The 25,922-nt window shown below is 42.2% G+C and overlaps 1 protein-coding gene across 2 annotated transcripts; it reads right to left on the reverse strand.

Moving 5' to 3' along the window:
• Positions 1–4,439: 4,439 nt before the first annotated feature.
• wdr3 (WD repeat domain 3) lies at positions 4,440–25,615 on the reverse strand. 2 transcript variants are annotated; one of them, XM_078262519.1, is made up of 27 exons: positions 25,532–25,615; positions 23,727–23,928; positions 23,422–23,631; positions 23,021–23,139; positions 22,190–22,268; positions 20,245–20,340; positions 19,495–19,596; positions 19,187–19,288; positions 16,997–17,097; positions 16,710–16,814; positions 15,570–15,800; positions 15,386–15,479; positions 15,121–15,222; positions 14,897–14,979; positions 13,935–14,073; positions 13,771–13,827; positions 12,604–12,704; positions 11,946–12,057; positions 10,523–10,657; positions 10,344–10,394; positions 9,794–9,859; positions 9,217–9,309; positions 8,971–9,021; positions 8,784–8,827; positions 8,543–8,671; positions 4,913–5,006; positions 4,440–4,776 (listed from the first exon to the last, which is right to left on the reverse strand). In XM_078262519.1, the coding sequence occupies exons 2-27, from the start codon at positions 23,898–23,900 to the stop codon at positions 4,621–4,623; spliced, it is 2,826 nt and encodes a 941-aa protein (XP_078118645.1). In that variant the 5' UTR covers positions 23,901–23,928; positions 25,532–25,615; the 3' UTR covers positions 4,440–4,620. The 2 variants fall into 2 exon arrangements, with proteins under 2 accessions (XP_078118645.1, XP_078118646.1); XM_078262520.1 differs by having other exon boundaries at positions 23,727–23,968; positions 25,532–25,607.
• Between the last annotated feature and the right edge of the window lie 307 nt (positions 25,616–25,922).

Below are 25,922 nucleotides of genomic sequence, written 5' to 3' on the forward strand. Positions count from 1 at the left end.
GCCAGTTAGGTCTGTTGGCCGCTTCTGCATGCACCATCACCTCATCACTCAGCGACCTGCCTGGACGCCCAGCAGACACCGCCCACCCCTCCCGCTCGCTGCTGCTGCTGCTGCAGCCACATTACGACTGCGTCTCATCTGAATGACCTGCCACCTCATTTCTCAGCGCAGGTATGGGCTCATTCATGAGTGCTGGACACAGATTTAACACGAGGCCCGTCGGTGGGATGACTGGTGGCCTGTCAGGCTGATGGATGGCCTGCCTGTCAGTTGAAGCTGTCCTGCTGTCTGACTGGACGCCGTTTCGACGGTGCTGAGGTCATCGCAGACAGACGAAGCAAAATGTGCTGCTGGGAAGTATTCCTGGACATTAGAAGCTATTTTGATGAGCCAGTTGGCTTGGTAGATTAAATATATTTGAAGGGTTAGAAGAAATGTGTTGTTGTTGCCATATAGGAAGACGTATTACCTGAGATCAAGTGAAAATATGAAGATGAAATCGCATCACAAGGTTCTCAAACAGCGAAAGCAAAAATGCCAACTGATTTCAATGCAGAGCTAGAAATGTGATTTTGCATAAATTATAAGGAAATAATACCTAGTATTTATAGCCTAATGTTACTGTAGCTTTCAGTGGTGGAATAAGTACTTTGATATTTTACGTGAACATAGCAATACTAAAGCGTAAAAATACTCTGTTACAAGTAAAAGTCCTGCATGCTAAAATTCACTTAAATAAAAGTACAAGTATTGGCATCAAAATATACTTAAAGTACAAAGAGTACGCACCATGAAGAATGTCCCAGTTCAGAATAACATATATTATTGAATTAAAATTATCGATGCATTAATGTGTTCATCACTTTAATGTTGCAGCTGGTAAAGGTGGGGATTATTTTTTACTACTATACTGCCGGTTTGTGAATGTTAGACAGGGATTCAAGATTGTACAGTAGTAGATAGTACAGTACTTGAGTAAATGTACTTAATTACTCTCCACCACTGGTAGCTTTTTTTTAATTCATTGTAGTTTTGACAGGGTTTCATCCAGTTCAGGAGGTCAGAAAGGTATCTTAACTGAACAAGGAATTTAATTGAAGTGACAACTATTTTGGTCTAACTACTCTCATTTCTACCAAAGACTTACATTTAAAAAGAATATATATTACTGTAATTCATTTTTTTAATACATCTACACTCTATATTGTAAGATGGCATACCGTAAATGTAGTTTAACTTGAAAAAAAAACACAAAGTGAGATGCCAAGTTATGTATCTATGCCTTTTTTTAAAGTATAAATAAATGATAAACACATAAGTTCTCTAGGTAGTTAAATCACTATACTTCAGTCAGACTGTTAGTGAGTTGCAGTGCAAACTGTTCAACAGAGGAATAGTGCTGCTGTAACAGGAAGCCTGTCACTGCCAACAATATCTATCTACGGGTACGGGTCATACACATTTATAGCTCGTATCACATTCACCGGCCACCAAATCAACTCAGCAGCTACGAGTTGATCGTACCCTGCAGTATATAATATCATGCAGACCATATGATGACAGACTATAGCAGTGTGGACCACAAAGTAACACTATCTCCTGTCCATCAAAATGTAATGCAAATACGGGCTGTAAAATAACACGCTCGCCTGTCTAGTAGCTCCTTCCAAGGAAAAATCATCTGTCACACAGGAAGTGATGTGTTTTACTCTTTTTTTATTTGGATTGAAAAGTATAAGAACTAGATAATTATCATAAGCAGTAAAGGATAAACGTGAAGAAGAGAGCACCACCTACAAAAAAAAGCCAAACTTTATTGTCAATGCCAGACAATTAAAGTAAAATACAGGGTGCTCCTTAACAAACACACATGGTGGCTGTAGGAAAATGTGGTCTAAAGCTGATCAGCACTGAAAGTGCCAGTAATGCCATGTGTGGATATACAGTATGTGCAGAGATGACGACCCCTGCCCTCAGGATCTCTGACTTGTGGCCAGCCGCCAGCACCGGCCTCTCGACCATTATGGGCTGAGCACTGCAGCAGAAGGCGTGTAAGCTCCGAACATGGAGCAAGGATATGAGCCCAGATACCAATCGGGACAATCTGGAACCAGTTTAAGAAAAGGCAAGACTGCCATCTAGTGACTCAAAGGCAGACTGTTCAATGTCCTGACCTGGTTATTGTCATTTATGTCTCACCATTGAAATAAGTACAAATGGTTGCCTTACGACAGAAGATGCGGACTGGACTGATTTCTCATCTGAACAACAGCGTACTTGCAAAATAGGCATTTAATATACATATATATATTTTTGTCTGTAAGAAGGTATCATAATTTAAGTGAATTTAAGGCTTTTCAAATAAATTACATGTAACCTAAATAACAAGGCAAAGGAAGGAAAAGAAAAGGCTACACATAAACAACCAAACCCAGTAAATTCTTGATCCATGTCCATGACATGAAAGATTCCTCTGCCTATTCATTCCAGTTCAAGGTGATTGGCGGCTTAAACCTATCCCAGTAGGGACAGGCAGGTCAGCACCCTGGATCCACCACACAGCTGACAGACATAAGATGATCATATGGGCCTCATTTACATGCAAAGCTGAAGTTTATGAAAACAATTACTACTTAGTCTTTGGGATATTTACCACTTTGTATGACGCTGGTATTGTTTTCAGTTTGTGTGTGTGTGTGTGTGTGTGTGTGTGTGTGTGTGTGTGTGTGTTTGTGTGGTGTTGGAGACCTACTGCAGCGGGAACTACCACAGAAGAGGTTTTGAGTACAGGTGTTTGTCTGCAGACAGATTTTGTCCCCCCCGATATTGTCATAACTGTGCAAGATGCAGTCACAGAACTTTACAAGTGTGTAGTTGAGATTAAAATAAAAGCAGGAGTTCAAAGTTAAGGTGTGATCTGAGCAAGGGCGCCGGAAGTAGGGTGGTAAGAAGTACCCCCTCCCCAACTTTACGCCCCTGGCCCGATTTGGTGTGATCCCATCTCAAGACGGTCTCTAGTTTAAGTTTAAAGTAATTTGTCATAAATGAAGATGCTATATATAAGGCTTTAAGTTACTTGAGGTTGTTTTACTACACAAGCTCTCGCTCACAGCTGAAGCCTGACAAACTCTTGCTGTATACTAACTTTGTGGCCAAAAGTTAGAGAGCACGAGGCTGAAAATGTTCAAAGTCAGGATATGCAATGACTCGCTTACTATTTACACTGGTGACTGTGAAAATGGCTGTAATAAAGTTGTCTGGACACAGATGAGTGAAGTGAGAGAAATGCTGTCAATGTTTCATTTACGCTGCATGAGGTTCTGTTAAAAAGCATGACACACCCAGAAAATATTGCTGTGGTTGTTTTTTTTATATTCAGATTTGGCATGAGCCATTTGAAAATACTGAACTATATCTTGTGCTGTAACCTCACTTTAAGTTGAAATACATGTTGCAATTATGTACATGTTTGGTAGACACTCGTAGATTCAAGGCCTTCACTTCAACGTTGCATTGTTCCCCTTTAAATTTGTGATGATTAATCTAAACTGCTGATGGGTGCTAATACGGTGTAAGTGCTGTGCGAGTGTTTCTGGGATTTTCCTGAAGAATTTTTAATTTTGGTAGGTGTGACATTTACAGCCTCGAGACCAAATCCAGCCCCATAAAGAGCTGCTGGCCCCTTTTTTTTTTAACAACCCTGTAAATACAGAGTTAATTTGTTTTTTGTCCGCCGTGAGATTAAAACATGAACAGTGAGCGAGAGGTGTTTTAAAGGGTTCATTTCATTCCACAGTGCCCCACGGTCAGGAAATAAACACGCTTGTGGAAAATTAAGTGTCAGATGTGGGTGTGAAACTTTTGTAAAGGTCACAGGATTAGAGGCCTGGGCACCTCGAAAACACATGCTGTTCACATTTCTCCCTCGCTATGAAATATGTTTACCAGATCTACCCGGCCTTGGGACTATAAATTCAGCCAAAGTTACAAGGGCTGTAAAGTCAAGCTACATCTCCCCGATTTCAGTGGTGGACGGCTGCAGCGAGGCCAACAGGGATCGAGAGTAGGGTTTTTTTTCTCAGCGACTTGCTATTTGGGACAGTGTGGTAACACCCAGGTGGTCTGGAGCTCAGGTAGTCTGACCCCAGCCATGTCCAAACCATCTTTCGCCTGGTTTGGCTCAGGGCCTGAATCGCTCCCTGTAGGCCTGTAGGACAGAAACCAGCTTAAATCATACCTGTCCTCTGTGTGTGGTGATCATGAAGGGAGTACTAGTGCTGCCTTAAACATGAAATGTATCTATTGAAGGCTCAACCGTATATGGATATATTTTATAGAGACCTAAAGCTGCAGAGGGAACGGCTGTGTAGACACACTACATTTCTCTCTGCAGTGGAGGATTTATTTGTTTTGAAAGCCCCTTATAAAACCTCAATTACTGTGAGAAAAAGTCAGACAGTTTATTTGGGAAATGAAGCGTGCCACTGAATAACATTGTTAACTTCCTATCAGGATTTCATAACATAGAAAAAACCAACAGTGTAAGCCCACTGATCTACCCCTGCAATACAGCTGGGAGTGGATGTTTGTACACAAACAGTCAAAAATGTCCATTATGATTCAAGCGATGGTCAGGATGGCTCGCTCCCTCTTCCTCCTCTTCTTCTTCTTCTCCGCCAATTGGCCTGTGGCGTCAGCAAAGAACATCACGTCCTCTTTGCTCTCGATTTCCCGCTGGAGGAACTGGAGCGCCGCGCTGTTGAAGCCCATCACGTCCTGAGACACAAAGAAAGAAGAGTTGGTGAGGAAATGGAAAAGGAAAGGTGTGATGAGGAAAAGAATCTCTACATCGGTCAAGACGACAAAACGGCTTCTCTCTGTGAAAGAATTCTCTTCTCTGGATGTTACTTACCCTGATCTCGCGCACTTTTGAGACAGTATTGGTCCGTAGCTCGTCTATGACAGACAGCAGCATCTGGTTACTGGAGATCTGACCAAAATGGATCCTTAGAAGGAAACAGACAACAGTGTCAGCCCGATACTGTATCACCAGAACAATTGACAGCAGCGTGTGCAGATCTACATTTACAATTAGATCTGCCCTACCACAATATTTCTAATTACCCTTAATACTGAATGCTGTCAAACACTTTTTATGGTTGTCAACAAGGTGTTCTTCTTATTATAATTAGTTAAAGCTTTAGTGTGTAACTTTTTGATATTAATGAACGTCCGTTACATTCAAGCCATTGCCAAATGAGTTGCTACAAAGCTAATTAAGACTATCAGCTCCACACAACTCTCTCTGTATTTCTCAGTATGGCTATGTTCAGAAGATTGTGTCGTCCGGTGACTTTCCCGCGCAGAAACTCGAGTGAAGATAATTACGGAAGGCTTGTATCACGTGGACGCGCCCGACAGTTTTGTTGTCATTACTTAGAATTCCTCATGGGGGAGACAGAAACTACGCACTATAGCTTTAAGGTAAAAACTAAAAAAAAGCTGGGGGCATTGAACCCGAGTGGACAATGTTCAAAGTTTCCATTGCTGAAGCTGCGGTGAGGAGCTGTGGTCTTAGGGTCTTAGGTGCCTCAAGGGGCGGTAACCCACCCCGTGGTGGACACCGGTGGTCAGGGAAGCCGTCCGACTGAAGAAGGAGTCTTTCCGGGATATATTATCCCAGACGACTCCGGAGGCAGTTGCAAGGTACCGAAGGGCTGCAGCCTCTGCCGTGAAAGAGGCAAAGCAGAGTGTGTGGGAGAAGTTCAGAGAAGACATGGAGAAGGACTTTCGGTCGGCACCAAGTTACTTCTGGAAAAGGGGGGGATTGGCATCAATTTCCCTGGTGGAGGTTGCTGAGGTAGTTAAACAACTCCACAGTGGCAAAGCCCCAGGAATTGATGAGATCCGTCCAGAAATGCTTAAAGCTCCGGGTGTGGAGGGGTTGTCTTGGTTGACACGCCTCTTCAACATTGCGTGGAAGTCTGGGACGGTGCCTAAGGAGTGGTAGACCGGGGTGGTGGTTCCCCTTTTTAAAAAGGGGGACCAGAGGGTGTGTGCCAATTACAGGGGTATCACACTTCTCAGCCTCCCTGGTAAAGTCTACTCCAAGGTGCTGGAAAGGAGGGTTCGGTCGATAGTCGAATCTCAGGTTGAAGAGGAACAATGCGGATTCCGTCCTGGTCGTGGAACAACGGACCAAATCTTTACTCTCGCAAGGATCCTGGAGGGAGCCTGGGAGTATGCCCAACCAGTCTACATGTGTTTTGTGGATCTGGAGAAGGCGTATGACCGGGTGCCCCCGGGAGATACTGTGGGAGGTGCTGCCGGAGTACGGGGTGAGGGGGTCCCTTCTCAGGGCCATCCACCTCTGTACGACCAAAGCGAGAGCTGTGTCCGGGTTCTCGGCAGTAAGTCGGACTCGTTTCAGGTGAGAGTTGGCCTCCGCCAGGGCTGCGCTTGTCACCAATCCTGTTTGTAGTATTTATGGACAGGATATCGAGGCGTAGTCGGGGTGGAGAGGGGTTGCAGTTCGGTGGGCTGGGGATCTCATCGCTGCTTTTTGCAGATGATGTGGTCCTGATGGCATCATCGGCCTGTGACCTTCAGCACTCACTGGATCGGTTCGCAGCCGAGTGTGAAGCGGCTGGGATGAGGATCAGCACCTCTAAATCGGAGGCCATGGTTCTCAGCAGGAAACCGATGGAGTGCCTTCTCCAGGTAGGGAATGAGTCCTTACCCCAAGTGAAGGAGTTCAAGTACCTTGGGGTCTTGTTCACGAGTGAGGGGACAATGGAGCGGGAGATTGGTCGGAGAATCGGCACAGCAGGTGCGGTATTACATTCAATTTATCGCACCGTTAGACGAAAAAGAGAGCTGAGCCAGAAGGCAAAGCTCTCAATCTACCGGTCAGTTTTTTGTTCCTACCTCACCTATGGTCATGAAGGCTGGGTCATGACCGAAAGAACAAGATCCAGGGTACAAGCGGCCGAAATGGGTTTCCTCAGGAGGGTAGCTGGCGCCTCCCTTAGAGATAGGGTGAGAAGCTCAGTTATCCGTGAGGAGCTCGGAGTAGAGCCGCTGCTCCTTTGCGCCGAAAGGAGCCAGTTGAGGTGGTTCGGCATCTGGTAAGGATGCCCCCTGGGCGCTCCCTAGGGAGGTGTTCCAGGCACGTCCCAGCTGGGAGGAGGCCTCGGGGAGACCCAGGACTAGGTGGTGGGATTATATCTCTAACCTGGCCTGGGAACGCCTCGGGATCCCCCAGTCGGAGCTGGTTAATGTGGCCCGGGAAAGGGAAGTTTGGGGTCCCCTGCTGGAGCTGCTACCCCCGCGACCCGACCCCGGATAAGCGGATGAAGATGGATGGACCTTCACCAAAATGATTTAATTTACCCATTAAAGGTCCTATGACATGCTGCTTTTTGGATGCTTTTATATAGGCCTTAGTGGTCCCCTAATACTGTATCTGAAGTCTCTTTTATATAGGCCTTAGTGGTCCCCTAATACTGTATCTGAAGTCTCTTTTATATAGACCTTAGTGGTCCCCTAATACTGTATCTGAAGTCTCTTTTATATAGACCTTAGTGGTCCCCTAATACTGTATCTGAAGTCTCTTTTATAGGTCTTAGTGGTCCCCTAATACTGTATATGAAGTCTCTTTTATATAGGCCTTAGTGGTCCCCTAATACTGTATCTGAGGTCTCTTTTATATAGACCTTAGTGGTCCCCTAATACTGTATCTGAAGTCTCTTTTATATAGACCTTAGTGGTCCCCTAATATTGTATCTGAAGTCTCTTTCCCGATATTCAGCCTTGGTGCAGAATTACAGCCACTAGAGCCAGTCCTACAATGAGCTTTCCTTAGGATGTGCCATTTCTGTGTCTGTAGCTTTACATGCCATTGAGGAGAAGAGAGGGGGGGCAAGATGGAGGGTGGGGGTGTGGCCTTGACCAACTGCCATGCTTCGCTTGTTTTCAAGCCATGATGTCTCTCTCTTTCTCATGGGTGGGCCAAATTCTCTGGGCGGGCAAAGCAGAGAAAGGGGAGGTAACCTTTCCCCTTATGAAGTCATAAGGAGGAGATTCCAGATCGTCTCATCTGAGCTTTCATTTTCTCAAAGGCAGAGCAGGATACTCAGGGGTCGGTTTACACCTATCGCCATTTCTAGCCACTGGGGGACCATAGGCAGGCTGGGGGAACTCACATTAAAAAAAAAACTCATAAAGTGACATTTTCATGCCATGGGACCTTTAAAGAATTTAATCTTTACAGATTTGTTTTATGTTTCAATTTGCATACTGTGAGATTTTATTTTCTTCCTTTTTCAACAATGATTTATTAGTTTTTAATTCACATATTTTGCAGATCATGGCCAACAGAAGATTTGCTCAGCTCATCCTGTTCTTGTTTTGTCTGACAAACTGCCAGATCTCTGAACCCTTGACTCTGAATTTCATTTAACAACCAAATACAAAACCTCTTCTTTTTCACACACACACACACACACACACACACACACACACACACACACACACAACTTACTTGAGAAGGAAGAAAAGGCAGCGGCAGACCAGCTCCACCTCCAGGCCCTGCTTGATGTAACTGTTGAACAGCGTCAGCAGCTCGGGGATGTAAGGGAATGGTAACACCAGCAGAGAAACCTCCAGCTCACTGGGGAACACAAAAACTTGGCTTTATATGCACACAAAGATCAGCTTTATGGGTAAAGTCAGAGTGAAACATCATGTTTGTTTGGTCTCGTCACCCTGAGCTTACGTCTTACCTCGATCTGACCTTCTTCACGACGTCTAAAACATAGCGGGACGGCTGAAAGAGGGACAAAGACAGACTTAGTTACAAGCAGCTAAAAACAGCCTAAATACAATACACTTAGGTGTATTATTGATAATGTTCAGTTACTGGAGGCGAAGTTGGCTACATATTTTTTCCTTCACCATTGTTCTACTTACTGAAACATTTCCAAAAGCCACGAGGATAGGGTTGGGTTTGGGTGGAGGAACCTGAAAAACAACATCAGCTGTTTGTCCAACTTTATTTGACAAATCATAATACTGATGTCATAAAAATGAAGCTAAAAGAACGTTTCCCATTGCATCCAAAAACAACACAACAACAGGATGTTTTATGGCCCATTCTCCTAAGAAGGGGCAACAACAGAGGGAATAAAACCTAGGATTACTGCATCATGTCTGTACCTCGTTGCCTGCTGTCTGACAAGCATATTTATACACTTCCATCTTCCTGTTTTCCTCTTTGTAAAGTTCCAGAGCCTCCATGATTCGCTCTGCCTGCAGAAAGAAATCACACGACAGCAAGAACATCATAAAATGAACAACACTTGCTTATTCATACTTTTAGTCGTTTATGAAGACTTGGGTCAAATTGAATTTAAAATAATCCTGTTTTTCCCGAGCACCCTATAGCGATGCAGAAAAAAGATGAATGCAGTTAGCTTTAGCCAACACAGATTATTTTTAAAGATTAGTTTTGGGTTTTTCCGCCTTTAATAGACAGGACAGCTAGGTGAGAAAGGGGAGAGAGGGGGGGGAAGACGTGCAGGAAATCGTCACAGGTCGGACTCGAACCCTGGACCTCTGCGTCGAGGCATAAGCCTCTCAGTATATGTGCGCCTGCTCTACCCACTGAGCCAACCTGGCCACAACACAAAAGTATTTTAATGTCAATGACATCAAACAAACTAACAAACTATCTAAATAATTGCATCCAATTGGTGCTCCAAATGAAATCCAACAGGAAGGGAAGTCAACTCACAGCTTTGACTGTCTCAACGGTCTTCTTGCTGGCTGGTGCTGCCTCTCCTTCAGTCTCTCCGGGTACCTGAAGATAAAACAAGTCAACGCATCTCTTACATCCATCTTACACAAAAACAGAACAGAGTTTTCTTCCATTTAAACTGGCAGGGCAATTTAACATTTGGTGGTGGTATAATTAATGATAGTGTTCTTCAATTCAGCTAACTGACCGGACGTTTCCATTCAAACTGTTATTTGAGATGTTTGTAAAAGTGTCAAACATCTTCCAAGTGAACTGTAGTGTTTTAGGACTGATAATGCACTCTGAACCAATGACAGGACATAGAGCTAAAATGCTCCTTGTGCTTTGAAATTAAGTTTCAAGTTTTGACTGATGCAGCCTTGGTTATGGTAGGTAATGACAGCTAGATTGCTGCTCATATTACTGTACAGGGACTGGAATCTGTTTTTGAAACAGGCCAGTGTGAAGCTAATATTCAAGTATAGGTAATGTCTGGTGAAAAGTATAAATGTTGATGATGCCTGGAAGTCGAAAACTGAGTGCTCACCACAGGCACATCTCCTTTGGCCATGCTCTCCTCAAACTCTGCTTCCCGTTCCTGTGAATATGAAAAGAGGGTCATTTAGAAGAAGAAGAAGAAGAAGAAGAAGAAGAAGAAGAAGAAGCTGTTTACGTGTCTGAATAACTAGTCAAATCTGTCTGTGTCCACGCCGCCCTCCACCTCACCATCTCCCGTTCCTCATCCAGGATGATGGGCTCCCTGGTCCTCTCCCACAGTCGCAGGGATTTGTCGTGGGATGACGACACAATGTGGTCCCCGCTTGGGCTGATGGTCAGACACCAAACCTCCCGATGATGGCCCTGTAAGGCCGACAGAAAAGCCAAATGTCACACACGGCGATACACTGCTGAGAGCAACTTACAATTAACCATGTAATCCAGCTAACTTAAATAGCTCACGTTACTGTGCTGTGTCAACCGTTAACTTCATTTAATATTTTGTGTGTCGCTTTCTTCTGCGGGGTGCAAATGTTCCACCAAAACAAGTTCCTTCTCGAGACTACTTTGCAGAGCCACCGTCGCTGCGACCGGAACTTAGCGGCTCCAAGACAAGCTTGACAGCTTTGCAAACAACCCAGAGCGGTGTTTTCTGCCTATCCAAGAATGTATCTGTGGCCTACCAGATAGGTCTTGCAATGCGAGACTAAGGTGGAGCTAATTTTATTGAATTTATATATCTTAATATCTTAATCTATAATAATCATTATATTATAATAATGAAGTAGTTGATTTATATTTTGTATTAGTAATCTAAATCTGTTAAAGATGCAGTAGGTAAGACTTATAAAACTAACTTTCTGTCATATTTGCTGAAACTGACCCTATGTTCCAGTAGAACTACATGAAGCTGGTAATAAAAAAAAGAAATCTGGCTCCTCTGGCACCACCTACAGCCTGTAGTGTGATTTGCAAAATCCACCGCTCCCCCTGTTCAGATGCACCAATCAGGGCCAGGGGGGTGTCTAACTGTGTGTCAATCACTGCTCAGGCACACTCATTCATTCTCCCTTATGGTGGGGAGGGGCTTAGGAGACCGTTTTGGGCTTTAGCAGAAGGGGGGGGAAGAGGACTGAGAACTTGTTGATGTTCAAATTTTTTGGCTAAGTCCTGGATCTTCCCAGTCCTACCTACGGCACCTTTAAGTCAACTAAAGTGATCCAACTGAAGGTAGTGAAGAAAAAAGTACAATATTGGCTTCCAACATGTAGAAGTATAAATTAGCATACAATGGAAATACTCAAGTAAAGAACAAGTACCTCATCTCATCATACTAGTAATAGATAAGTACAGTAGTTGAGTAAATGTACTAAGTTACATTCCACCACTGCTTTTAACTGCCTATCAAAGCAAATGATCGTGCAGAATCCACCTACTAACAACCGGACAACACAAGTGATCCAGAAATCATTTATGAAAAAGCACATAATCTAGTTTTTGACTCTCTCTTTGGCAGATCTGTTTTACAGCTGACCAATGAGGTGTGGTCAGTATTTCATTTCAGCATTTCAGATGTGAAGGAAGCCTGCCAGAGGACGCTTGATCTAAGCCACCGGATCGCAAATATCAAGGGTATGAAGCCGAGCGTCACCTCTAGTGTCTGGATGTGCTCAAACTTGTCGGCGTCCCACTGTTTGATCTTCTTGTCCTTCCCTGCTGTGAAGAACAGATGAGTCTTGGGGACAAACTGGAGGAACATCACGCTGTGGAGAAGAAACAGAGTGAGGGAAGAGAAAGTCAGCCAAGTGAATGGGTAAAATAGAAAATAAGTAAATCTAGAGCTAGAAAGGAGGGAAGGCAAAAAGAAAGAAAGCAGGCACCTCAGCAGGAACTCAGAAGAAACTAAGAAAAGAGAGACATAATCATAAGGTAGTACAAGAGAGAAAGACAAAAAGAGAGACAACAAAAAAGATCAAAGAACAGACAGAAAACTAAGTGAACACAGAAGGGCTGAAAATAAATAAAATGAAAAAAAAATAAGAAGAAGAGAACAGAACAAAAAGTGAGATGATCCGAGAGAAAACAGATGAGCGGTGAGATGAAGGAGCAGCTGGTGTGAAGTCACAGGGCAGTCGGAGTTAACAGGACACGGATCAGAGTCCCTGACCACAACAGATGAAATCACAGCTGGAAACTCAACAGCCTAGAAAATGATTTCATCATTTAATTAAAAAAAAGAAAAAGTGTTTTTTTCGTTTCAATGAACCCATGACAAACATTTGGTTTGGGTTGGTGTTGTTGGGCGTTACCTGTCGTCATGAGCAAACATGGAGCGGTGACAGTCGCCGAAATCCAAACCCCAGATCTTCACGTTTCTGTCAGCGGAGCCGGTGGCGATAAGTGTGTTATCCTAGTTAACAGAAACACGAGGTCAGTCAGAGTCCTGGGAGGCAGAACTGAGGGTCAAGATGACCCCAAGTCGATTCCAAACAAACTGATGCAATGACAGCCATGATCAAGCCGAAAAACAGGGTTAGTGAACAGTAAACATTAGAAAGCAGCATGGAGGCCAGTAAAAATGTTATGGTGTTAGGTTATTATTCTTACTCAGTCCCAGTGATGACTAAATTGGAACGATGTCCGAGCGCTGCTTGCATCCAGGAATTTGTGGCTGAGGTGACAAAGTTGCTGAAGTTACCGACGGAGGCGACAAGCGTCATAGCCAGTCCTGCCAGTTTAAGCTACTTCCCTCAGGCCGTAGTAACTCCATGCCCAGGTGCAGGTCCAATAGACTCAGAAACTCTTCTATCCTGACTTCCATTTTAAACAATTTGCCAGAACTTTTTTAAATTTTATTTATTTACTATTGTGTTTTAGATACTGCGGGTATTTCATGTTTTGCTGTATTGTTGCGTGTCTTGTCCTTATGTCTGTCTGCTGGCTGTACAAACAATTGCCCCTCGGGGACAATAAAGTTACCATGACCTTGACCTAGCATTGCGCCTGAAAATGGGCGAAGATTAGCGTGTCCACCCGTGTGTCGTGTTTCCATCGCTGCCGAAACGGAGCTGGAGCCGATAAATACCTACTGCAGTCATTTGGCCTGGGAATAAAGGCCCTTTTCCACTGACTTAGTGGGTTTCTTGTCCAGTGGAAAAGGGGATATGGATGTAAACAAGGCTGGAATTTATTTATTTATCGGCTTCGAGGTGTTGGAATGAAGTGTTGAGAAAACTCCACATGGCCCCTTCAAGGGCGAACAGACATGTAGATTTATTCATCTAATTGATCTCATCAAGTTAAGAACTTTTTTTTTTATATATATTAAATTGAAAGTTCATCTTTTTTGTTTTTGGTACTACTGAGACAAATTTTCTGAGTTGTTAGCTGCGATCCTCTTGCAAAATAAATCACATGTATCACTGAGGCCTAAACGCAGCAGATAGTTAGCAGATAGACAGCTTCAGAGTACTCACATGTGAGATGTCCAGACAAAGTACAGGCAGCTTGTGTCCATACAGCGACAAGAAGAACTGAAGCAGCGAGAGGGAGAAATGTTCAGTTATAATAACAGACACTTTGACACTAATAATGAAGCAATTACACAGAATACGCCATGCTTATTTCATGCGGTGTGTACCTTAAGTGTGTCTGTGTAGAAGACCTTGACAGTGCAGTCTAACAGAGAGACGGCCAGCAGTCTGTGGTCAGGAGAAAACTTCACGCACAAAATGTCTTCCTCCAATTTCAGAGTGCGTGTGTGTTTCACCGTCAGCCTCCTATATCACACATACACACACAAAGTATTAAATATGAGTCATGTCTCGAAGTCTTGTTACTGAGCATTTATGTGCTTTATTAAGCAATTCACGATTGAAAATTGTGGCACACATTCAATGTAAGATGTAACATCAATGGTAGAGACTAGTTTATATTTAGTATAGAGAATATGCTTACTACTGTTGCATAGGGGTGGGAATCACCAGAGGCCCTACGATCCGATATCATCACGATACTTATGTCACGATACGATATTATTGCGATTTTAAACATATTGCAATATTCTGCGATATATTGCAATTCATTACCTTTTTCCCAAACTTCAAATGATGTCCCCAAAAGGAAACTTTGTCAACATCTGTTTTACCTTTGTAAAACAGTTTGTTCATCTCACTTCAATTGTATTGTTGCAAAATGGGTTTGTCAAGCTGACAAACTGACCAACACATATATAATAAAAGATCGATACTTGGCGTCTGTGTATCGATACAGTATTGCCACGGAAAATATTGCGATACTATGCTGTATCGATTTTTTCCCGCACCCCTACTGTTGCATATTCCACACGGTGTGAGTAAAAAGCCAAATATAGTAGAAATAATCTGTAAAAATACATAAGTATTTTGATGTGACTTTAGACCAACTACTTATTTATTAAAGCTTTACTAAACATTTGTTAGAATAAAAACAAACACATGTTTTGTCCCAGGAGACAATATCTTAAGATCTCCGTTGTAGTGGATTACTTTGAGGTGCAAGGAAATATGAGATTGATCGTCCCAAATGAACCGTACAAGTAATTTGAACAAGGTGATGACTTACTTCTGGCCAGTCCCTTCGTCCTTTATCAGCTCAAACTCCCAGAACTTCACCGTCTTATCTGCACTTCCTGTGACAATCCCCCTCTGCAGGAGTGACACGCACAGCAAATAAGAAAGCACAGAAAAGCCAGCTATTTTTCTGAGGAGTGTAAAGGTTTGACATGGTGCGAGAGATATTTAGAAAAAAGGGGTAAGACAGGTGTGACTGCAGGTAGTCAGGTTTACCTGGTCTGGGGCCAGGCACAGGGACCACAGAGCTCCATTATGGGCATCCACAGTCTCCAGTAGGCTTCCTGAAGCCAACTCAAAGATCTGCAGCTTCCCGCTCTGACAGGAAAAACAGCACAAAATATGAACTAGAAAAGATGTTTCTTAACAGCTAGCAACCCTGTCCTCCTGTCCCATAGAAGTTCTTAACTGAAAGGTCAGAACGGAACACAAAAGTCCCTCTCAAACAGCAGCAAATGCATACAAAGATGGCATCTAATACCTTAGTTCCCAGGATGATCTGTCTGTCTCCAGGCACGAAGAGGGAGCAGAGGGCGTATTCACAGGCCATGGTGCGAATCACCTGCAGAGTTGACCTGTAACGGGGGACAGGAGATCTTGTGAGACCACCTCCCAGCTTTCTATCGGTTTTGTCACATTTATATAAAAGCTGTAAGACTTTTCACCTGTTCCAAACTTTGACTGTGTCCCCAGAGGCGGAGAGGACGGCCAGGTTGTCCGAGCTGAAGGCCAGCGTGCGGACATCGGTGCGGTGGCCGCCGAGCGTGAGGCGAGCCGTCTTGTTGGCTGTGGGGGTCTTGTCTGAAGTCCTCAGGCTGTAGGTCTCGATGGTGTTGTTCTGCAGCAGCAGCGCCACCTTCAGCTCACCACCTGCACACGACAGGCAGTCCACCCACCTGAGAGGGGATGCAGGAGACGTGTGTGAGAGAGAGGGAATTAAATACGCCTGTTGGTCGCGAGCTCACCTCTCTAGCCTCTGAGCTGCTGTTGTGTTTGGCTCCATACTAGTCTGCAGTATATCGACGACGTTTCATTTCCGGGATTGTTCAGGTGCCGCCGGAAATTCCCCCGGATGTCCCTTATTTCGGCCGGATGTCCGTCACCTTCCGCTTTCTTTGTGTTGGCATTTTAAACTCCGGTAGATTTATGAGGACTATGGTTAAAGGAGAACTCTGGGCAATTTTTACGTTAATCTTGATCGCTATACATATGGGAGTACTGTCGATAGCAAAAAAAACGAGCCGAATCGGTGGTAGCTACATGGAGCTGCTGCAGCTAATGCCGAGAGCTCCCACTTAGCTAAAACGGCAGTTTTGGGGTCATAAGATAAAGAGTGCCTTTGTGCCTCTTAATAGACACAAAATGCAATTAAAATGTCTGTGCAACATGAACAGGGCCCTTACATCAAGATGCATTTTCAACTCAGACATCGTTTAAACTCACCTACCCTGTTAGCTGCTAGCGGCCGTCTGGCAGTTCTCCTTTAACTGCTCCTCAGATCTCTGCAGGGTAAATCCAGACAGCTAGCTAGACTATCTGTCCAATCTGAGTTTTCTGTTGCACGACTAAAACAACTTTTACACACGTTTCACCAAAACAAGTTCCTTCCCGAGGCTATTTTGCCGAGGCACCGGTGCTCCGTCCGGCGCTTAGCGCCGCCCAAGACGATTGTGATTGGTTTAAAGAAATGCCAATTAACCAAAGCACGTTCTCTCCCATCCCAGAATGCTGTGTGGACTCACAAGACCCTCCATCGCAGCGCTGTGGAGGAAGGTCTGGCAATGCGAGACTAGCGCCACACTGACCTGATCTTGGAGGAGGCCTTGATGTTGGTCAGTCTGAGGATCTCGTCCTTCAGCGTCCTCTCCACCACCGGCTCTGCTGCCTCCTCGCATGCATCTTCCTGAGATCTACAGCAAGGGGGCAGCCACACAACAAGCTCCAGCTTCAGCATGCTACTGAGTAACTACTGCACACTACAGTGTAGCAATATCAGTATAAGTTGGTGCAAAGATAAACATACTTATAATACTATAATAAGAAGTAACATGTAAACATTTCAAATGAACTAAAGAGAAATAACTGTCTTTACTTTGCTGCCTTCTTTTTGGCTTTCTTCAGCTTCTTTGTCATTTTCTTCTGCACTTCCTCCTCTGACAGCACAGTGAAGAGCTCCAGGACTGAATCATTGCCCTGACGAAGGATGAAAAGAGATATTTATAGCATTAATTTCCTACAGAATATCAATATCGATACATTTGAATGTTACAGATTCTGATGAAAACAAAGCACATTAATTGCATAAAATACTAGCCATGTAAAAATCCCTCTGTAATTCCAGCTTTAGGGTCCTGACACATCAGGCCAACTTTATAAAACTAACACGGACAGTAACCAACTGCTGCCTTATTTTGACTCATGTTAATTGAACACACTGTAAAAACTACATCTGACAGCCAGCTGAATGCCGACAAGCATGTTTATTCTGCCTGAGCCTTGATGGGAGAAAATAACGTCAGTAAACAGTGTCCCTTTCTAATCCCCAAAACATGAAGGAAAGACAAACAAAACAAACTTAGCAACAAACTAATTTCACGCCATTGTGAATCATTTCAAACAGTATCATCATGTGGTCAGGAAACAAATTGATTAAAAGGACAAAAATGTGCAGCTGGGTCTGTAAAGCCTTTCTTTGATTTTGCACTGTGGTCTCATGCTTGTGGACAAAGAAGATCTAGAAACCGCACTTAATGAGCAAAATCACTAATTCTGTGGCTGAACAGGACAGACAAAAAATGAATCAATGTGCTAAATCAGCCAAACAGCCACTGATGACAGCCTATCAGAGCCAACAGTGCCGGGGAAAAAAACCCAAACTATGGACAATGGTAAGCTTCAGATGTCAACTTAAGTCTCACATCTGAGCTCCAACATGAGATAGTAAGATGGTTCTTAATAGAGAGCAGAAAATAAGTGAGTGTTATCTGTTCTTTATTGTGGCTATGATAACATTTCACTTTCATAAACTACAAATGTTTGATATGGGCAGAAAATCTTCCTTAAATTCCCAGATCTTTCTCAGATGATTCCTGAAGGAACTAGAGATGGCCCGTACCATGTTTTGCTTCCTGATACTGATTCCCATACCTGAAGTTGTGTATCGGCCAATACCGAGTACCGATTCGATACCGGTGTGTTGAAAACATACATATTTTTTATTATGTTTTAACAGCAGTATATTACGTTCCCTGTAAGGATGTGATATGATTTCTATCTTTGTTGTCGGCTCAGGTTAAACTCTTTGTGAAACATGAACAAACTCAAACAATGAACGCCATAGAACTTTATTGTCATAACAGTAAAAGAACATAAATAAAACTAGAGCTGGGCAATATATCGATATCGTGATATGAGACTAGATATCGTCTTAGATTTTGGTTATCGTAATATGGCACAAGTGTTGTCTTTTCCTGGTTTTAAAGGCTGCATTACAGTAAAGTGATGTCATTTTCTGAACCAGTTTTGTTAAATGGGTTAATGCAGGATCAATTGATCGGCACATCTTCCTGACATCTGTACTACGTATAACAGATGTCAGGAAGATGTGCCTGAGACTGCATCTGTAAGATGTATAACAGATGTTGGGACGATGTACATGAGCCCGCATCTGTACGATGTATGACATACGTTAGAACGATGCACATGAGCCTGCATCTGTACGATGTATGAAATACGTTGGAACGATGTGTGTGTGTGTGTGTGTGTGTGTGTGTATATATATATATATACACATACATACATCGCGGAGAGAGTGCCTATATGTCGTGGACGTCGTGCCAGTGAGCAAACGAGCAATATGCTACATATTCCCTCCGCATTCTGATTACATCGCCAATACATCGCGGCGACGTATGTGTGCTTACTGGGAGATAGATAGATAGGTAGGTAGATGGACTTTATTAATCCCAAATTGGGAAATTACTCAAGCAGCAAGAAGCAATTTACCAAGGACTCACACACAAACCAAAAATACAACAAATATACTAGAAATAATAAATAAGATAAAAGATTAAATAAAATAATCAAAGATAAAAAAAAAAATGCCAGAACAACTACTGAAAAATATACTTAGATGAATGAACAAGAATGTACATGTACTGTATATACAAGTGTATACACAGGTGTGAACATCTCTAGAAGGAACCCGGACATCGTCTGCATCTGGTATTCCAGACTTTTTATGATCTTTCAAAAGGAAACCGGAGGACGATTCAACACTTACATGACAGGCGATGACTCTGGCCTTGGCGTCTGCTGCCAGCGAAACGACTCGGTCTCGGGCCTCTCTCAGGATTGATCCGGCTTTCCTACAACTCAGGATCCGCTGAGAGAGGAAAATAGGGAGAGAGAGGACATATATGAATGTATGTAACGTATATATGAATCAGGTTTTGCGGCCTCAAATTATGCAGATATATATTCACCTTTTTCCCTCTGAATACATTACTTGTGTTAAAAACTATATATGTCCATGTAGTCTTCATCATTTTGTTGCAGTATTTTCTCACAGGAATACATTAACTCTGGTACCTCTTCAAGACTTTCATCCACCCCGTCCTCGTTGTCCTCATCATCGTCATCATCCAGCAGAGTTTTCCCCTTCTTTACCTTGGGCTCACCTTCAGCTTTCTCCTGAGCAGACAGGCAGACGGACAGACCTTTAACAACAACTGAGGCAACATCAGTTTCAATTTTACATCTCTTTTGGTTAAGTGTCCGTAGGTGAGGCTTTATTCGGCCATGGTGGCTGTGTATTAGGGCTGCACAATATATGTTTTTTTGTTTTTTTAAAATCGGCATCGCAATATCAACTTGCGCAATATACACATCGCGAAAGGCTGCAACATAGTGCGATAGACACTCAGATATTTAAGTTAGTTGAAAGAAAATATCAGTAGAAAACTTCACTTTAAAACATAAATGTCATTCTTTTTTTAGTGGCGTCTTTAATATTCAAGTCAATGTTCAATTTGTTCAATAAAGTAATGTTGGAAATGATTTCCTTTCATTTGTTTTAAATTTAACATAAAATCTGTTGCATTTTAGCAGAATACTGAAAGCAGAAATGCAGAACTGAGTACACTTTAATATCGGTTTATTTATCGCAAGTAATAGCATCGCAATATTCAACGTTATAACCTATTGCATATTTTCCTCCTATCGTGCAGCCCTATGTATCAGCACTTCAGCTAACTTCCCAGTTATTCTCTACGTGTATCGATAAGTTATACAGGGAGCAGAACAACTGGCATGTACTGTGTCGAGCCCGATCTTTCCCACCTCCTGCAGGTAGTTGATGTCCCAGGCTCGGAGCTCACTGTCTGCTGAGCCTGTTAACAGCCTGTTCTCCTGGTTCAGCAGCACCATGCCCCAAACCTAACACACACAGAAAAATAAACACCGTCACAAAGACTCCTCTTATTCATCCAGGTACAAAAATATCATGCAGCCTCTTAAAAGACCAAAAACGAGCGGAGAGATGTTAAAGATATATTTGACATCGTCCAAAATGTAATATCTTCCCTTTCTCATAACAAACTTAAAACAAACAAACAGTGAAAGTGCATGGACATACAGTATACCATGTTAGAAATGTCATGTAAAATAAAAAAACACATCTGGACCTTCACAGGCTCTTAGCTTATTTTTGTCTGGACCGCAGCAAACCGCTCATTCCCATTCTATCGCACGCTAAGAAGTCTTAGATATTACTGTCTGTAGACTGAAGACTTCTCAATTCAACAATGTGGCCACAATCAGCACACTGATCAAAGACTGTCCACCCATATACAAAGTTTTGATTTGCAAAAACAGATATCTTTGTTTTATTTATCTTCCTAAATCATGGTTTTTTTGTGCAAGTCATGGAATATTAGTCAAACTGGTGTTGGTTTATTACCTCCGTCAAGGAGGTTATGTTTTCGGATTGTTTTTTATTTTATTTGTCTGTCAACAGGATTACGCAAAAACTACTGCCCCAATGTTCATGAAACTAAGTGGAAGGGTGTAGCATGGAAGAACACATTCAATTTTGGAGCGGGTCCGAATCCACAAAATATTCTTCACTTTCGTTAGCATTGGATGATTGGGCATTTGTGCTGCATTCGTGTGGTGTTGAAATAATCGGAAAGAAATAAGTTTAAGACCATTAACATTGTGAAGTAAGGCATGCCTTGGTGGAGGTCTGCGCTCTCTGAGTGTCCTTCTAGGTCATAAAATTGGCTTGTATCTGTTTTTGCAAATGTACTCTTCTCTTGTTTCTTTGAGATTGAGTACAAGGTCTTGCTTACAACAATGAGAATATTGTCTCAGTGATCTAATTATGAGCCTCCACTCAGTTAAATGAATCAATCCTGTCTCCCTTGCCTAATGTCAACATTAGTTGTAATACAATCAAATAAACTTTTTACACAAAACTCAGGAGACTGAAACAACATTAGCTCTGCTTTAGAAAACAGCCAGAGCCATGAAAATCAAATTGAGTATGAGAAGTGAGACAACACTGGTTACGTTAACCTGTGTTTAGTAAACTGCACTGGGTTGCACCAGCTTTGTGTAAGTTCTCTCCTCAGTCAGGGTGTAAAGTGGACACTAGAGGCTTAGTAACTGCTAGTTAGTTTGTAACTAAATCAGCTACTAAAATTGGTTGCATAACCACTTGGGTCATAGTTTTACTGACTAACTTTTTCTTTAAAGGTCCCATTTTATGCTCATTCTCATGTTCATACTTGTGTTTTGGGTTTCTACTAGAACGTGTTTACATGCTTTAATGTTCAAAAAACACATTATTTCAGACTCAAACTGTCTGTCTGAATATACCTGTATTCACCCTCTGTCTGAAACACTCCGTTTTAGCGCTTGTCTCTTTAAGCCCCCCCTCCCGAAAAAGCCCAGTCTGCTCTGATTGGTCAGTGTTTCCGGGTTTCCAGTCATTCCGCGGCTGCAATGATTGCAGCCGGGGAGTGACTGTAACAGCACTGTAGTCGCACTTTCTACCTATATATAGTATAGTTGTGACATTACAACCGTACAGACATCCTGACAGCCCGTTTAAAGGCACAGTTTCTAAATACGGGCTGTGTGCATTTCTCTGTGGATTGAGTGTTTCGATACTTTCGCGGTATTTAAATATCGCACCTCGAACAGCTTTGTAATAAAAAAAAAATAAAAAATAAAAAAAAAGACATGGTTTATGTTAATAAGTATAGAGTCTGAAGCCCCTCACCTCACTGCGATGGCCCACCATGGTCTTGAAGCAGTGCTGTGTGTCCAGGTCCCACCACTTCACAAAACTGTCCTTGGAGCTGTACAGCAGCAGAGCACACAGACGCACATAATGTGTTAGCAACACGGCACTTCTTGTTTTGAACAGTGTTAAGCGTAGGAGGGTGTTTTTATTGTTATTAAAGGCTAAAGGCTTAAAAAGCACAATTCAAATGTCACATTAAACTTTATATTACCTTTAAGATTATATTGTTTAGTGAGGACTACTCAAACCCACATGCAAGTTCATATGGTTGCATCAAAGGCAGTGTGAAGTCCTGTAGCCACCACATTATTTAATGTTACTGTTTGTTGAATGATAGCATAGAGGGAATCACATTATCCCAAATGTGTATACTATTAAAATATTAAAGTCTGAGTAGAAATATGCTAATTAAAAAAAGAATGAGGCAAAAAACATGGATGGTATTTCAACAAATCAGAGCCCAGAAACTCTACTGGGGAAAATGCCCTAAAGCTCTCGTTATTATCTGTAAATATGAAGCTATTCAATATGGGATAACTTCTCGCAACAGTTGCTCAAAGTGACAAAAAGCTGCGATTCTAGTTGTTTTTTATTTAGATGCATAACATGACATTCTTTTCCTTTTTCAAAGTTGCATGTCATCAAACAATGTTAGTGTCCGAGGAACTGCAAAATAAACGAGTGTCTGGCACCAGGTTAATAATAAGAAGCTTCATAAAACTCTGACTTATATTTTAGTCTTTCATTATTAAGCAATTGTCATAATTGTGATAATGTCAAAAGGCATCAGGTAGAAGGGTTGGTTACCTTGTGACCAGGAGGTTTTTGTCTTTGAGGAACAAGGCTTGTGTGATGACGTCTTTATGGCCTCTCAGCCTGTACAGCCCACACTCATTGATGATGTCCCACACGATCACATCTGTGTCCTGAAGGGGGAGGAAGGGGTTATAACATGCTCAACACATGCTTTAACAAATAGTAAGCTCAGACTGGAATTAGATTAATTTGATCAAACCTGCGCGCCCGCACACACACACACACACACACACACACACACACACAGGGAGGGAGGAACCACGTGAAACTCAATTTATCTTCTGATTGTACCTTAATACCTGTCTCAGGTGTAACTGCATATATGTAATTGACATTCTCATCTTGATCTCAAAGGCGCCTGTCTCCTCAACCCTTCATCCTGCTCGACTTACCTTGGAACCAGTGACGAGCCGAGCTCCGAGCGTGTCATATTGCATGACGCTGACGGAAGTTTTGTGTCCATTGAAGGAGACGTTGCTCTCGCCGTTCAGCAAGCTGAAGATCCGCACAGCACCGTCCTCGTAACCCACGGCGATGTGGACGCCATCGGGTGAGGGGCAAAGGAAGGTCACCTCGTGTTTCTGGCCCTGCAGGATCAGGACCTAGACAGAAAGACAAGACACCGGGTTTGAATTCTGGAAAGCTTGAAGAAGACTGGAGACCTGAACCTGCTGTCATAACCACGTCAAAATCTCACCTTCTCTCCTTTTCGGGCATCCCAGATGAACACATGTTCACATGCAGCCACGGCGACGTAGCGCCCCCTCTCTCCCCCTCGGAGGGTCACATATGCAATGTTGGCTTTTTGGCTTCCGATTACTCCAAACACTGCACTGGCAGCGTAGCGCAGGTACTGCTTGGTCAACCCCATGACCGGCAGCCTCAGGTGATTCTGAATCCTGTTTCACAAGAACATGAGAGCGACTTCGTCTGATCACACTATAAAAAAAAAAAAAAATAAATACTGCAGTATTCATAAACTACTCCCACAGGAATCTACTGTATGGTGAGTCTGAGGCATTTTAGTTCTTAGTGACCTTATCCTACTTTACTGAGTGTTTCTTCTCCATAATATGACAACAGCCTTGTATGTGTCCTTACAAAACAAACACATTCTATAATATTTCTTTTATTTTATAATTATCTTTTCTACGGCCAGGCCAGTCAAGTTCTTCCACATCAAACTGGAAAAAAGCAGGGTTATTGTCATGTTGAAACAGAGATGGGTCTCCCCCAAATGTTTGCCACAAAATTGGAATCACACTTTTGTGTAAAATATAATTGTAAGCTGTAGAATGAAGATTTTGCTTAATTGGAGCTAAGGGGTCTAGACCAAACCATGAAACACAGCCGTCCACATATTGTTGGCCAAAAAGTCTATATGGTAATTATAATGTTACAATACATTTGTAGAGAACTTAATTGACACAAATAATTAAACACCTCACAGCAATACACCCGAGGTACTAAAGATTAAATGTATTTCTAACCTTTGTGTGCTATGTTACATTATTAATGTGTTAAAAGTATGACCATAACCAGTGGTGGAATGTAACGAAGTACATTTACTGAAGTACTGCACTTTACAGCATTTCTATTTTATACTACTTTATCCTTCTATTCCATTTTAGAGGCAGATAGTGCACTTTTTACTCCACTACATTTCTTTTAAAGCTTCAGTTACTTTGCAGAGTACGATTCGTTATACAAAATATAAATCAACTATGAATAATTAGAGAGATGAACACATTAATGCATAAATAACTATAATTCAGTATTATAATATACATAAACTATATATACTTTTGGTACTTTAAGTATATTTTGATGCTAATACTTTTGTACTTTTACTTAAGTACGATTATGATTGCAGGACTTATACTTGTAACAGTATTTTTTAACCAGTACTATTGTTACTTTTACAGTCAAATATTTGAGTACTGTATACTTCCACAACTGATCATAATGTATAACGTTCCACCACAACAAGTTGTAAGTCTGTGGTGGTCCAGAGTGAGAATATGAGTGTTTCGTACTATTTCATCTCCGGTGGTATCACTTTAATGTACATACATACATACATACATACGGTTTTCTGTACCTAAATATTTGTATCTTCTGCTTTTACATAAGCGACAATGAACCTAAAGGCTTACTTTTAGTCCATTTCTAGCTTGGTAAAGCACGCTAGTCTACTAGTCAAAGGAGCGTTTGTTTTGGTATTACAAACTTCCCACGTGGTCGGGGTTTAGAGCCTCTGACCCATGAATTATCTACATACGCGGCAAACCCTGTCCGCCCAGCCAACGCTGTACAATGAATCGAGTGCACCTAACCAGGACAGACCGCTTGTTCCTGAACACACGTGGTGAAGTTCCTGCGTAAACGTAGCTCTTAAAATCTGATATACCGTAGATTTATGTCTGTATATGTTTTACATCAAGATAACATTTCTTTCTTTAACGCAACACATTTTAATGTTTGGTTAGTTTCTCCTCTTACCTCTGAAATGCAGCTGCTGCTAGCTAAACTTGTGTTGTGTTCACTGCGCTGCTGTTTTAGACCTAACCAGTAGATCACACATCGATACAGTAGGGAAAAAAAGAGTATTGTCGTCACCATGCAATCATGGTGGTGGAAGTATTCAGACCCATTTTTAATGGCTTAATAATGACTTAAGTAGAAGTCGTAACAGTCCTTGGTAGAAATACAAATACTACACTGTAAAAAAACAAAACATTACAAGTCAAAGTCATTGGAAATGTCACTTAAGTAAAAGTATGTAAGCTAAGTATAAGTAAAAATGTTCTTAAGGTATTAAATGTTGGGTAGTTTAATGTATTACAAAATATTTCATAAGCTCCAGATATGTTTTGTATGCAAACATTTGAAT

The sequence above is a fragment of the Sander vitreus genome, chromosome 11, assembly GCF_031162955.1.
Source record: "Sander vitreus isolate 19-12246 chromosome 11, sanVit1, whole genome shotgun sequence".
In the NCBI taxonomy this organism is placed as follows: Eukaryota; Metazoa; Chordata; class Actinopteri; order Perciformes; family Percidae; genus Sander; species Sander vitreus.